Source organism: Drosophila simulans, chromosome 3R (assembly GCF_016746395.2).
Source record: "Drosophila simulans strain w501 chromosome 3R, Prin_Dsim_3.1, whole genome shotgun sequence".
In the NCBI taxonomy this organism is placed as follows: domain Eukaryota; kingdom Metazoa; phylum Arthropoda; class Insecta; order Diptera; family Drosophilidae; genus Drosophila; species Drosophila simulans.
In genome coordinates, this window is record NC_052523.2 from 5178519 (window position 1) to 5193143 (window position 14625).

General features: G+C 45.0%; 3 protein-coding genes across 8 annotated transcripts; 2 read left to right on the top strand and 1 right to left on the bottom strand.

The window, feature by feature from the left end:
* The first annotated feature begins 182 nt into the window (after nt 1-182).
* LOC6727245 (uridine 5'-monophosphate synthase) lies at nt 183-3068 on the top strand. The gene is made up of 3 exons (XM_002102601.4): nt 183-457; nt 518-1034; nt 1779-3068. The coding sequence occupies exons 1-3, from the start codon at nt 305-307 to the stop codon at nt 2588-2590; spliced, it is 1482 nt and encodes a 493-aa protein (XP_002102637.1). The 5' UTR covers nt 183-304; the 3' UTR covers nt 2591-3068.
* LOC6727246 (annexin B9) lies at nt 2691-8431 on the bottom strand. Of its 4 annotated transcripts, none has more exons than XM_016175779.3 (5): nt 8335-8431; nt 6129-6182; nt 4842-5550; nt 4600-4781; nt 2691-2899 (listed from the first exon to the last, which is right to left on the bottom strand). In XM_016175779.3, the coding sequence occupies exons 2-5, from the start codon at nt 6156-6158 to the stop codon at nt 2846-2848; spliced, it is 975 nt and encodes a 324-aa protein (XP_016033748.1). In that variant the 5' UTR covers nt 6159-6182; nt 8335-8431; the 3' UTR covers nt 2691-2845. The 4 variants fall into 4 exon arrangements, with proteins under 4 accessions (XP_016033748.1, XP_016033746.1, XP_016033747.1 ...); XM_016175777.3 differs by lacking the exon at nt 2691-2899 and adding an exon at nt 2945-3342; XM_016175778.3 differs by lacking the exon at nt 2691-2899 and adding an exon at nt 3863-4306.
* Nucleotides 8432-9146: 715 nt separating this feature from the next.
* LOC6727247 (hematopoietic lineage cell-specific protein) lies at nt 9147-11928 on the top strand. 3 transcript variants are annotated; one of them, XM_016176325.3, is made up of 5 exons: nt 9147-9249; nt 9309-9377; nt 9561-9774; nt 9842-10245; nt 10311-11928. In XM_016176325.3, the coding sequence occupies exons 3-5, from the start codon at nt 9608-9610 to the stop codon at nt 11387-11389; spliced, it is 1650 nt and encodes a 549-aa protein (XP_016033752.1). In that variant the 5' UTR covers nt 9147-9249; nt 9309-9377; nt 9561-9607; the 3' UTR covers nt 11390-11928. The 3 variants fall into 3 exon arrangements, with proteins under 3 accessions (XP_016033752.1, XP_016033750.1, XP_044779203.1); XM_016176323.3 differs by having other exon boundaries at nt 9148-9249; nt 9564-9774; XM_044923268.1 differs by having other exon boundaries at nt 9195-9377; nt 9564-9774.
* The last annotated feature ends 2697 nt before the right edge of the window (nt 11929-14625 follow it).

Below are 14625 nucleotides of genomic sequence, written 5' to 3' on the forward strand. Positions count from 1 at the left end.
TTGTTACTAATAATAAACGTTAATTCGAAGCCAGTTTTGATAAAATCTACGAAATTTTAAATATTTTCATCGCTTATAGTAACTTGAACTTCGATAAGTTTGGCGGCTTAGCGAAGTTAACAACCCAGGCGGCGCGACCAGAACTCGTACCTTAATTAGGGTGTACGAAAAGTGCCCCAATGCCAGCGGATACGTGCACACTGGCAGCATGTTTAAAAAGCGTAGACTCCCAATTGGACGGTTCTTATTGGAGCCGAGCTAGCACGTGTGCGAAGATATAAGATCGAGATTTGGAATTGCCATCATGGTTGCCCAGAACTCCGACAAAATGCGGGCCCTGGCCCTGAAGCTCTTCGAGATCAATGCCTTTAAGTTCGGCGACTTCAAGATGAAGGTGGGCATAAATTCGCCGGTCTACTTCGACCTCCGAGTGATCGTCAGTTATCCGGATGTGATGGTCAGTATTTGGGATTAGTGCTCCATGTCTATGCCAGTAGTTAACTCGGTCTCCCCGCAGCAAACCGTGTCCGACCTGCTGGTGGAGCACATCAAGGACAAGCAGCTGAGCGCCAAACACGTGTGCGGTGTCCCCTACACGGCGCTCCCGCTGGCCACCATTGTGTCCGTGCAGCAGGGAACGCCCATGCTGGTGCGGCGCAAAGAGGCCAAGGCCTACGGCACCAAGAAGCTGGTCGAGGGCATCTTCAATGCCGGCGACACCTGTCTGATTGTCGAGGACGTGGTCACCTCCGGCTCCAGCATCCTGGACACGGTGCGGGATCTGCAAGGCGAGGGCATTGTGGTCACCGACGCCGTGGTCGTCGTGGACCGTGAGCAGGGCGGAGTGGCCAACATCGCCAAGCACGGTGTGCGGATGCACTCGCTCTTCACGCTCTCCTTCCTGTTGAACACCCTCCACGAGGCCGGGCGCATCGAGAAGTCCACCGTGGAGGCGGTGGCCAAGTACATTGCCGCCGTGCAAATCAACAGCGATGGTACCTTCGTCGGCGGCGATAAGGCCGACATTGTCGGAGGTGCGTATGCTCCAGATCCCCCTGATATCTGCCAGATAGATAGATGCATAGATAGATAATAAGTAAATGACACTCGGCCAGCACATGGCCTCGAACAAATTCAATTAGGGGAGCGCTCCAGTCGCGCAACTATAAAGTTATACAACGGCCATAAATGGCGGTAGGCCGATCTGGATTCCACTATCGGACCGGATCATTCCCGGGAATGCGGCACGTGATTCTGATTCAGGGCAGTGTCCGGTCCGCACTCAATTATGCCACCACGCTTATCAGCCCACTCGAGAGCCAGCCTGCTCCTCCAATCAAGCCCATCTTCTATAAATAATCCCATTTCGTTTTTGGCGCTTTGATGAGATGTATGGGAACCGGTTTACTTTTTCTTTCCACCTGTAAAGTCACAATATTCTAATCTCATCTTAATCATCGTGATTGCCTTTGGGGAGTAACTTTTGTATATACTCTTGAGATACCAAAGGGGAATTCATCTGTATTCTCAATTCATATAAACCATCCAGAGTTAAATCTAAAGGCATAAAGTTTAAAGTATGGAAAATGACACTGCCAAATTCGATTCCCAGATGAAAAGAGTTATGTACTTTGGGATCCCCAATGTGTGAAGCTATTGAAGAAAATTGGCATAGGTATAAAAAGCAGACATATAGCGATAAGAAGCGGCGATAAGATAGGTCTCCGTGCACGTTTTAAAACTGAAGTGTTAACTAATCACCATCACTTTCCCCGCAGCCAACGACTTGCAGCGCACTAAACTGACCTACGAGAGTCGCGCCAATCTGGCCAAGAGCGCGGTGGCCAAGCGCCTCTTCAACCTGATAGCCAGCAAACAGACGAACCTCTGCTTGGCCGCCGACCTGACCCACGCCGATGAGATCCTGGACGTGGCCGACAAGTGCGGCCCGTACATCTGCCTGCTGAAGACGCACGTGGACATTGTGGAGGATTTCAGTGATAAGTTCATCGCTGACCTGCAAGCTCTGGCCCAGCGGCATAATTTCCTGCTGATGGAGGATCGCAAGTTTGCAGACATCGGCAACACGGTGTCCCTGCAGTACGGCAAGGGCATCTATAAGATTTCCAGTTGGGCTGACCTGGTCACGGCCCACACCTTACCTGGACGCAGTATTCTGCAGGGTCTGAAGGCGGGCCTTGGCGAAGGAGGAGCCGGCAAGGAACGCGGCGTCTTCCTGCTGGCAGAGATGTCGGCCAGCGGCAACCTGATCGACGCGAAGTACAAGGAGAACAGCAACAAGATCGCCACCGAGGGCGCCGATGTGGATTTCGTGGCCGGTGTGGTATGCCAATCCTCCGATGCCTTTGCCTTCCCCGGTCTTCTGCAGCTGACACCCGGTGTGAAAATAGACGAGGGCGTGGACCAGTTGGGCCAGCAGTACCAGAGCCCGGAGCATGTGGTCAAGGAGCGGGGAGCCGATATCGGAGTGGTGGGCAGGGGCATCCTGAAGGCCACCAGCCCGAAGCAGGCGGCCCAGACGTACCGCGACCGCCTTTGGGCAGCCTACCAGGATCGAGTCGCCAAGTAGAAAACCCAAACAGCATTCCCCTTTAACCAATATTCCCCAATACCCACCCATTCCCCCTTGGTTTCGGTTACCCTAGATAAGTTAAAAAAAAACCTTCCAATTATTTACCGCGATTTTACAGTGCATTTATGAATTGAACATAGGCTATGAATCTTCCGCAAAACAGTTGGCAAACGAGGCTTGCCTTAAAGTAAGAGTTACAACAAATAGAATGGTTAACAATCGGTGTGAGTTGCCTCGCCAACGAGGAAATCCTTAGTAGGAGGCCAGGCACTGCAGGACGTAGCTGTAGTCTCCGGAGAGGTCGTCCTGGAAAGGAGATCAGTGGATGGTGAATGTGACCCAGCTTTGCCGTTGAGTGTAAGCCAACTTTATTAGTTAATACAAGCACAAACTACGCATACGACTTCGATGCGCAATAATTTACAATAAAAAAAGACATGTATACAAAATAAAAATACGTAAAAATGTTAAATAATCGTTGAACGTTAGACGTTATTGCACAGAGGGAAAATACTAAGCGTTTCGTAGATTGGATTTTTAGAACACATCACAACTAGTGTATATAGACAACTCCATTTGATCTTCGCTTTTGTTAAACTTTTTTTTTGGGGAAATGCAACGTATTTTTTTTGGCATTTTCTACTTGAACAGTGGGGTATTGCTCATAGATATTCGGATATTCCGGCTGCTTCCGTCTACCAAGCCGTAAGAGTGACCAGGACGTATCCAATATCGGTCTCGGCATCCTCCTGTTGTTGGTTGATTTAAACGGGTAGAGAAAAGCGTGAAAAGAGCAGAGGGTCAGAGCATTAAACGCCTTTTACTTTGTATACATGGCTTATGGTTTGGTTAATTGCCGGAAGCTACTCCTCCAAGGGGTAATCAACTATATATATACCTGATCAGCAAGTGAATAAGTCTAAATTTTCGAATTTAACATTTAAAGTTTTACATCTTGCATTTGTATGTACATTATATTTACATTTAATTGACATGTACTTTTAGCAAGCAGTACAAGTAGATTGCGTTTTCATTTAAATGGAACTATACAGTTTATACAGTTTATATAGCTTTTACACTCGCTGATCAAGTTTATATAGTCACTGAAGGAGGGCATTTAGCCCATTTTAAATCGATTTTTATGTTGGTTTAATCCACGCCCATTTTAAAGTTCAATGTTTTGATGTTAGGCGACCCAATGTAGCGCTGTTATTTACATGACAAGCAGTGCAGAGACCTCTGCTAACAGTAACAGAAACTCGATTTGAATTTTGTATTTCATTTTTTCGTATTTTTTATTTTCGTATTTTTTTAAGTTAAAATATCTTGCAAATGAGACTCAAAACAAAACTGAAAGTATAGCTACACAGCAATGCAAGTAGCCTGAGGTGTAGTAATTATAGAGATACAATTATGTGCATGTGGCGTGCATAGTCATAATAATAAAAGTCACAATGGTTATAATAATCAACAGGATGCGAGACTGGGGTTCTGATTCTACGACTTAAATGCACTGCGTCTTCGTTAAAACGTGTTCCAATTCAAAAACTATACATTGTCAACTATTCGATATCGGAATTTCGTTTGTACATTCTGTTTGCATATAGTTTAGAGCGTGGAACAGACGAAAGAGATAAATTATTGTTGGATGGGGATCTTTTAGAAGCCAACAATAGCCAATAGGGCACGCTTATAATCGCCGGATGTATCGCCCTAAAAATATAGAATATGCCAAGTTTTAATGTTTTATGCACACAAATGAAGCAGTCGGCCGGGAAGGGATAATGGCTTCAGAAATCGGCAAGAAAGTGTTGGGCAAAGGAGCAGTAACAACAACAGGAGAAGCCAGATTGGATGAACGATTATTAAACTTTGATGGAACCACGATTAATGGGATTTGTTGCAGGTACAATCGAATGCGAGTTAGTGGCACATTGAACAGGGTGCAGAGTTGAAAGTTCTAGCAAGCACACGCAAATATGAATGTAATTGAAATCGGTATTTACCTTGATCCAGGACTCCAAGCTCTTGCCGTACTTGTTCTGGAATGCCTCCTTGATGTCACCCAGATCGATCTCCGACCGGCTGACGATGATGCGGATCAGCGTCTTGTCCTTGGTGCCCATGCCGGCCATGGAGTCGTGCAGGCGCTCCGAAAAGTAGTCGATCTTGGACTTGCAGCACTTGACTGCAGAGCAATGCATCAGTTAGAAGGGACTCTAAAGAATAGGATGCTATAAGAACGTACCGATGGCCAGGAAACCCTTCTCCACGGAGCCGCTGAACTCCCGCTTGATGGCCTTCTCGATGTCGTTGCCCGACAGGTTCTCGTATTCGAGGAAGATCTGGCGCAGCTGCTGGTAGGAGCGGGTAATCAGGATGGAGTTGAAGGTGGACTCATCTGTGCCCCACTGTCCCTCGCCGGCGTCGTGCAGAGCCTGGGCATCGGCGATGGCCGCGGCCTCGTCCACGCCCTGGTTCTCATCCCGGTTGCCCTGGACGAGCGAGACGCACAGCCGCTTGAAGTGGCCGCTGGTGTCGCCCTTCAGGTCGGACTCTAGGGACTTGCCGAAGCTCTGCTCGTAGAACTGGGCAATGGTCTTGATGCCGTAGTTGGACAGCGTGCAGAGGATCTCGATGATGGCCTCCTCGTCGGTTCCCAGTCCCGAGATGGCGTCGTGCAGCTCCTGGGCGTAGAACTGGGGCAGCGGCGTCATCAGAGCCAAGATAACATCCTCGAACTTGCCACCCAGCTCGGACTTGAGGTCCGAGATCAGGTCCTTGCCGTACGAGGTCTTGAACGCCTCAGCGATCTCCAAACGCTGGACGATGCCACGCCTGGCCAGGATCTCGATGATGGCCTTCTCGTCGGTGCCGAAGCCCTTCATCGCCTTGCGCAGAATAGCCGCATCCTCGACGGGATCGAAGGGATCCGCCGGGTAGACGGTGGGTGTGCACTGCAAATCGAATATAGCCAATCAGCAAGTGAGTAACCACAATGAACAATTGGGTATTTTAATGCAGGGCACGTAATCCCAAAGAAATGACTCAACATTACTCAGTGGCACTTGTTCTAATACAAATATGTGGTTATTTCCTACATGTACTATCTCAGTTTTGCATGAATTCTTCTGCAATAAAGTTAGCTTTCTAAAATTTACTTTTTTTTTTTGTTGTGACTCTTATCTAAGGAACTCATAAATGAAACCCTCTTATCAGTCTCTTCTCCCATCAGTCGGTACTTGTTTGTCAACGATTGTATAGTATACACCTCTGATGATAATTTAATAGCCCAATTATAGATAATTTCGTAGCATCTGGCTGTTGCAGTAATTTATAGATTGCATGTAGAAAAATCTTGCTTACTTGGCAACAACACACATTTTAGAAAAAATAATATTAAGATATTCTCATCTATCTGTTGAATCTGATTTGATCTGATTTTTTACATTAACAGCACTAATCGCGCGAAATAATGGACTTTGATAGATATATACATTTTCGATTCATAAAGTACAATCCATTGTAAACTCACCTTGAATGGGTAGTACTCAGCGGAACTCATTTTGATTGGTTTGTTGTGAAAAATCTGTAAGTAGGAAGTCGGAAATCATAATGAATAATGGCTAACCCGAAATCGTGATGAAAACTGAACCCCCAACAAGGTCGTCTAAGTTATGTTTCCCAGGCCCAATAAACCCGGCCTGTGGTTAATTCATGCCCTGCCTGGTGACATCATCAACTCGTAAAAGCCTCGCATTACGCATACGTCCCGTAGCCAGCCTGGCGCTGGTCTAAAAGCATTTTTGCCCATTGATTTTTTCCCTAGTTTATTTACCGAGATGTTTTTCTAGTTTTCCTCGCCAACCGGTGCCCAAATCGAAGTTCAATGTACTGCCAGGGGAAAGTGAAAGTTTTCACTTTTCAGTAGGCAGTTGACGGAGGACCGAACCTTGGAACCGGGTGCGTCTGATAGCCAAATGGCATGGCGCGGCAGTTTCGTGATAGGCCAGACCAAACCCACACGAAGTGGCCTCATAAACGGATGAGCTCATTGCGTTCTGGCTTGGAAAACATCGGGCACGGCTCGTTTGTGGCCAAGAGAAAGCTTCAGGGAAATGTCTGCCTCGTCACCCCTTTGCGTTCTAGGTCTACCACTCCACTTCAGTTGTCAAGAGGAACACTATCTCGAGGGACTAGTCCACATAATCCCTAAAATCAATAGGGCCAAATTACCTAATGATAAATGGATTGAGATTTTTGATAGCTCCCGAATTAGTAACCACATTGCGGCAGAAAATACATGTTTGCCTTTCTATGCTGCCGCCAAAGTAGAAAGTCAACAAAAGGCAGCCGAAAAAAGCATTATAAAAGACTTGACGTGGCGACGCCATACAAAAACAAAAAAGTGAACAAAAAGATACAACTACAAACGCCTCTGCAGTCGAGCTATAAACAAACAAAATGTTTTGGCCAACGTTGAAACCGGTTCATATACGAATGGCGTACAATTAAACTCAAGATTCTAGTGTTTATAGAATGCTTTAGTTAATATGTGATTTCTTTTTAAATAAATAATAATGCAAGTTGGGAATAATGTTATCAAAAATCATTGGTTAGACTCTCTAAATATTGATTGGAGTTCTCCGTGATAGTTTGACCTCAATCTACAAAACACATTTGTGGTTGGAAACACCCTTAATTACAATTCTTTTGTTCCATTAAAAAAGTTTGGAAGTGGTTGGGGGTCTGGAAAATACAAGATATATGCTTCAGCATAGGGTATCTGGTGATATAGCTCTTGAAATAGCCTGATGATACATTGAAATTACAGCACTCGGTGATTCACCAGATTTGTGACGTCAATTGGAAGCTCTGAGAACGACTTTAAAAAAGAGATTTTATAATCTAGGTGTAAAAACTGGAACAGCTCGTGACCATGTGTGAAAAACTCCATAAACAAAAGCTTTTGCAAACTTCTTTTGGAGACCTCGATGGACTGTACCTCGAAATGTTTCAAAAATGTTTTGCAAGTGCACTGAGCAATTTACTCCGTAATAAACCTTGATGACACACCTATTCTACTATAATTGCACGGCCTCGAGTACACTACTACTATATTTTGTGGACGGTGGAATGTGGCCACATCCGATTCCGGTGAGTAATGCTGAGCAAGGCCCAGGCGCTCATACTCAGTGCTTACTGTAGTTTGAAGCGCCTGTCGGGCAATTGAAGTTGATTGAATTACTAAATTAAGCAGGGAACTGGGGGATAGAGATATTTCGAAGCATTCCGCTTCGCATTCCCAAGTAAAATGGGAAAGCAAGAAAGGAACAAAAAGTTTACTTAGATTTGGTCGGAGATGAGAAAAGTCACACGCGTCGCGAGAGAAAACGCCAAAAGAGTGGGGCTTTTGCTTTTGAGTTTGATGATGTCATCTTTCGGTTTTGAATTTTTCTCCCACCCGAGGCTTTTATTATTGGAATATAAAGTAAATAGAGAAACAAGATTCTGGAGAATTCTCGCGATACCGCACCCACAACTAGAATTCTACAAAATGCCCATGTTGAAGTGGCTCAAATTAAAATTATCTTCGAGTGTTTAGCACACACTTTCTTTTCTCACTTATCCGACTGATTTTCCGCTCGACTTTTTGCGATTTCTGGCACAGCGAGAGTAAACAATGAGTTTTATCTACAAATTCCTTTTGATTTACCAATGATATTCGATTTTCAACGTACAAGTCTGACGATGCGAACTGCAAGCGATGTGAATAAATACTATAGCTGTTCGCGCTCCGTGTTTGGCTTTTATACTCGCGCTCTCTCGCTGGAAGTCGATTAGAGATGAACCAACCGGCGATAGGTTGTTGTTGTTAGGAAATATTGGGTGGTAGCGCCCTAACTGGAAGCTGGTATCTTCTGCGTCGTCATAGTATACACCGTAGAATCTAAACTGTTTTAAGATGCATGAATCATCGCCATTGGAAGCTGTTGAGACATCCACGATATTTTCAGATGCATATTTGCATTGTGATAATGACGACATTGGGGAAATAAAATAAGATCTGATTACGCATTGAATTTGAAAATGTAACCTTTGATTTGAATATTCAGCCGTCAGTCAACTAAATATCCTGTTACTTCCTAAGCCGCCGAATTATTTCTAGTTAATATGTAAGTCGTTAATACTATTTTTATAACTACATATAACAGGCTATTTCCGTTAATTTTCAGCCGACATCGGAGCAAGATCAAACCCAAAACTATCGTTATATCGATGACAAGTTTGCGGTTCTATGGAAATACGCAACTCTTATACCTGAAGAATTACCTGCAAACAAATTTTCAATCTAAAAAAAAACAATGATAATCTTATTAATTATACAAATTAAAGTGGCGCCACTTAGTATAAAAACAAATACCTTTTGTCCGAGTACTCAGTTCTATTGATCACGATCACATATTGGTACTGCAATATATATCGGTGCATTGACTTATCGAATGAAGTAAAAGAACCACGACTGTATATTTTATTCATTTAAATGGGGCGCCCCTAAAACTGCAGCAACTACCTTTTGTCAAGCTCATCACCATAATTTATCGGCTTTTTGTAGCTTATCGATGCATCCATTGTATCGAATGAAATTTAGTTCAGTTAGTTTCCCGTTTGTTGGTCTCTTTATGAATCAATTGTTTAACCCTTCTCCTCCCAGAAATTTGCAGACATCACTAGCGGCACCAGATTATAAGTTCCTCTTGCAGTAGGAGTTAGTCATCGGGATGTGAGTATATATATGCACATAGAGCGCCAGTGGCATCTTGTTCCCGATCCGGCTTCGTCGGCCCCTCCCTTCTTCGGTGTTTTGTGACTTGTTATCTGGGCCACGAATCGGAAGCGGAGCCCCTGCAACTGAAAACCTGCCCCGACTACTCACACTCGTCATGGTGTTTATCTATCTACCCAGCAGATAAGGACAAGCGAGTAACCAGCGACCAGAAACCGGTAAACAGAATGTGGAAGGCAAGTGCCGGTCACCAGATTCAGGCCACCAGTGCCATCTCCGCGGAGGACGACGACTGGGAGACGGATCCGGACTTCGTGAACGATGTCAGCGAGCAGGAGCAGCGCTGGGGATCGAAGACGATCGACGGTAGCGGTCGCACAGCAGGCACCATCGAGTGAGTCATCCGAAATTCTCGAAACTCTGGGTATCGGGTTCATTGTTCCCTTTCTTTCTGCTTTTAGCATGGACAAGCTGCGCGAGGAGACGGAGCAGGCCGATCTGGACAAGAAGAAGCAGCTGCTGAAGGATCAGAACGCAGGATACGGATACGGCGGCAAGTTTGGCGTTGAGAAGGACCGCATGGATAAGTCGGCTGTGGGTCATGACTACCAGGGCAAGGTGGGAAAGCACGCCTCGCAGAAAGACTACAGCGATGGTTTTGGGGGAAAGTTCGGAGTGCAAGAGGATCGCAAGGACAAGTCTGCCGTGGGCTGGGACCACGTCGAAAAGGTCGAGAAGCACGCCTCCCAGAAGGACTACGCCACTGGCTTCGGAGGCAAGTTCGGAGTGCAGTCCGATAGGGTGGATAAATCCGCCGTGGGCTGGGATCACATCGAGAAGGTGGAGAAGCACGAGTCTCAGAAGGGTAAGTCTCCTAACTGAAATGAATTTCTCATTGATTACTTTATTTGTATCTTCTCCCAACATCAGATTACTCCAAGGGCTTTGGCGGCAAGTTTGGCGTTCAGGAGGACCGAAAGGACAAGTCCGCGGTTGGATGGGACCACAAAGAGGCCCCGCAGAAGCACGCCAGCCAGGTGGACCACAAGGTCAAGCCAGTCATCGAAGGTGCCAAGCCTTCCAATTTGCGTGCCAAGTTCGAGAACCTGGCTAAAAACTCTGAGGAGGAGTCACGTAAGCGGGCCGAGGAGCAGAAACGTCTGCGTGAGGCCAAGGACAAGCGCGATCGGGAGGAAGCCGCCAAGAAGACTGTGGCCGAGAACACTCCTCGTACCTCGACGGAAGCACCGCCTCCAAAGGGCAGCAGGGCGGCCATCCAGACAGGTCGAACCGGAGGCATTGGCAACGCCATCAGTGCATTTAACCAGATGCAATCGCCTGTTTCGGAAACTCCTCCAGCACGAAAGGAACCCATTGTCATTCCCAAAGCGCAGCCTGTTAAAGTAGAAGTAGAAGCAAAGGAGGAGCCAACGGCAGCTGCTGCATCGGTTGTCCCCGCTCGAGAGCCGGAAATAGTTCAAGTGGCCAAGGCTGCAGCTCCACCACCAGATGTGGTGCCCCAAATTGAGGTTGAGACCGTGGCCACGCCTCCCAGAAGTGAGCCGCAATCACCAGTGCATGTGCCGACGCCTCAACCCGAAGTCCAAGTCCAAGTCCAACCTGAGCCGCAACCTCAAGCCGATCCTGAGCCAGTAGTTGAAGAAGAGCCACTGTACCAGAACCAGGCCGAGATTAAGGCTGCCTCGCCCTTGCCACCAACGAATGGAACCGCTTCAGAGGCAGTTGCTCAGAGTGGCACCGCAACCGTTCCCGAGGAGGCAATCTACGCGAACTCAGACAATTTGGCCGACTACCTGGAGGACACCGGAATCCACGCCATTGCCCTGTACGACTACCAGGCGGCGGATGACGACGAGATATCCTTTGATCCAGATGACGTGATCACCCACATCGAGAAGATCGACGATGGGTGGTGGAGGGGATTGTGCAAGAACCGCTACGGACTCTTTCCAGCCAACTACGTGCAGGTGGTGGGACAGAACTCATAAAAGCTTCCAATTGAAATTCACGATAGAACAAAATCAAATTGTATTTACATACTAACGAAAACGATAATACTGATGTTGGATTATAAACCATATAAACCAATTCGCAACTAACCCAGCCCATTTCCCATCCATTGTTTACCCTCCTAACCCTCCAAATTATGTGCAACGAATGGCTAGATATTGAATTATTATTGTAATTTGTTATGCTAGCACCTAAAGAAACCGAGGTATTCCATTTTTAATATATGTATCATTTATTGCATTTTACATTCTTTGTATTTAACACATTTATTTTACCAAGAAAATATGCCAAGCTACTTTAGATATCGCTCATTTCATATTTTATGCATTAGTGATGATATTTGTGTCAAGTAACGATTTTGATCTTTTTGAATTGTATAAAGTCTACGAGAGTTTCCCGTGTACGGTGATCTGATCTAATGTTAAAGACAGATCTAATGTTGAAGACAGTCACAACAAAAAGTCTGCTCTTTTGATAAAGAAATACATACATAATTAATAAAGTTAAATAATAACGAGTTTTCTCTTAATTTGTGGTACTTATAGTTCGGGTTTTTTTTTAAGACCCAACAAATCCAATGAAATCATTTTAGGGAAATTACAAATTTCTATATGATAAGAACGAGCAGATTGTTGGGTTGCTTGTGACATCACGAGGGCATCTCTGTTTTGGGGTAGGACTGTCAAGGCCTTTCTTGGATGGATCGAAATTCTTATCTGCCTGTTTCGAACGCATCGTAATCTGGCAAAGTAGAAAATGTTACATGAAACGAGCTACTGCCATGATTCATGTCGCATGTGAGTGCATATGGGCTCAACAAAGAAAGAGAACTTTGCATTGTGGTGATTAATTAGTTAAAGAACATAAGTAGAATGTACGGCCATATTGTAAATTTAGGCGTCAATCCCAGAGAGACTTGATAAGATTTATCGCAACTATTGGCGACGGATCGTAATCGAAAAAAGTGTCAGACGAAATCAAAGTTTTGACTGATAAAGTTGATGTATAAATTAAACTTCGAGCAGGTATTACGATAAAGTGTGCGTGTTGGTAATAACGTAGATAATATTAACTTGTGATTGTAACTCAATGGGTATGCAACTAATTGTGTACATAGTAACATCCCGCATACATTTCTAACCTGCGGTCAATGGACAAACCGGTATTTCAAATGCACGTTCAAATCTTAGGCGGGCCTTCAAAAATCCAAATCTCAGGCCTTATCAAAAAATCTCCCTTCAAAAAAAGCAGTGGTCTTTCTCCCACACACTCTCTCTCTCTCTCTGTCTTTCGTTTTCTCACTTGCCGACGCGAGAGAGAAGTATTTCGAATAAATAGGGGCTACCGCAAAATGCTATAGTCACTCGATCGCGTGGGCTCAGAGTTAAAACTTCAGTTTGGCCGATAAGGTTAGTACTCTTGTCGAGTGTTGCCAGATTTCGGCAAGTAAAAGAAGAGAGAGTGGCCGCAGGTTGCCACATTGGGCACAGACGAAAAGACAGTGTGCGTGTGAGAGGCGAAAGAGTGTGCGTGCAAAAGAAAGCAGCTGGTGGCAGAATCTCAAATATTGTGAGGAAAATTAATAAACAAAGAGCTGCGCTCACGGCTGAGCACAAATTGCCTGCACGCTCGTCAATTGTCGTTAACTAAGTCAGCAATTGGCAGCCAAACAGTTCACTTCTTCGCCATTTCTCTGCTTCGTTTACTGCGACCATCATCACTCTTGATTCGGCCGTACAACGTCACGGAATTCGTAAATTGCTCCGCGAGAAAAGCAGGAAAATGCATTTATAAGCTGCCACAAGTGCCGAGAGTGTGATATAATAAAGGCGAGGGCCCCAAATAGTTAACCCCCAGTTGCAAGTAAGCCATTACCTGGTAGGAAGTGCTGTTTAACCTGAGTTGCCTAATAATTTACATCTCCATCAATACTTCGTGTGTGTGTGTATGTGTGTGAGTGCGCACGCAGGTGTGCGCTAATAACAAAAACAACGTGGTGCACCCTCTCTCCCCCGCTCTTCCACTAACCGGCAAAGAGAGTGATGTATAGTTCTTAACCGTAAATAACCGTAAACAGAAAACAATTGTTGACAAGCGTTTCGCACTTTAAAATCCCCTAACAATGGCTAGTTTCCCAGACGCAATTCACTACTTTTATTGCCTGCGAGAACTGCCATAGAAATAACTATTTTAGGCAGCGGAAAGCGTATAATTACTGTTTTAGTGTTTTTTCTAAACAAACGCATTAACAATGTGAGCTGATAAGTATTGCTCTTCTATTTTCAAATTACTGTTATCTGCATTTGGCAATTTTTTGTTGTCAAGTGTTTTGCTTCGCCTGCTTCAATATACAATATAAATTGTTTATGCCCGCTGACTGAGCAAAATGGTACGCAGTTTAAAATATATATTTTCTCTAAATAAACTCATGTTATTTTTTTGGTGCCACTTAATTTGGACACTGAATGGAAATGTTTCGTTTTTTCGATTTCCAATTATCATAATTTACACTGTCCAACTGGGCACTAAAGTGGCAGAGGAACACGTACATACATATGTGGCTGATTATACGGTTATCGGCTAGAATTCCGCTTTTGGGGGCGTGGGTATTGCCGTACAACTGGGTAAACAGAGCAGTCTGCGCCACACAATATAACACAAAAGTGTTCCAATGAACTAGACACCCTCCTCCGTCATTTCGTTGTTACACATTTCCTTCGAGCCACTGCCGCGCGATTAAAGCTCAATTAATGGCGGCTCGATTTGGCCAACTCGGTTACTTATAGTATATGCCAAATGTACCCGACCAAGTGCCATATATAATGTGAAGTAGACATCGCACGATGCTCTCGAGCTCTTTGTCTTTGTTTGCTCCGACTCAATCATCAATGAAGCGATGTGGAAAGCCTTATAGCAGATATGTAGCATCAGTGGGGCAGTCGCGTTTGTCAAGGTGAGCCACTTGGCTCTACATTCAAAGTATTGCGTTGAAGAGCAGCCAAGACTGCTCAGGCATCTCGTATACGAAATGCACTTGTAATCGCTTTTACCAAATAAACAGTCCAAAATTTCACATCGATACACGGGTCAATGGTCTCGTGTTTATGTTCAAGTAGTCTTGTTTTCGACCAGCCATATCTAAACGACTGCAAAGGCGAACGTATGAATACGTATGCATGCGAAATATCTGCAAGTTCTCTGGGTAAATTGGGCA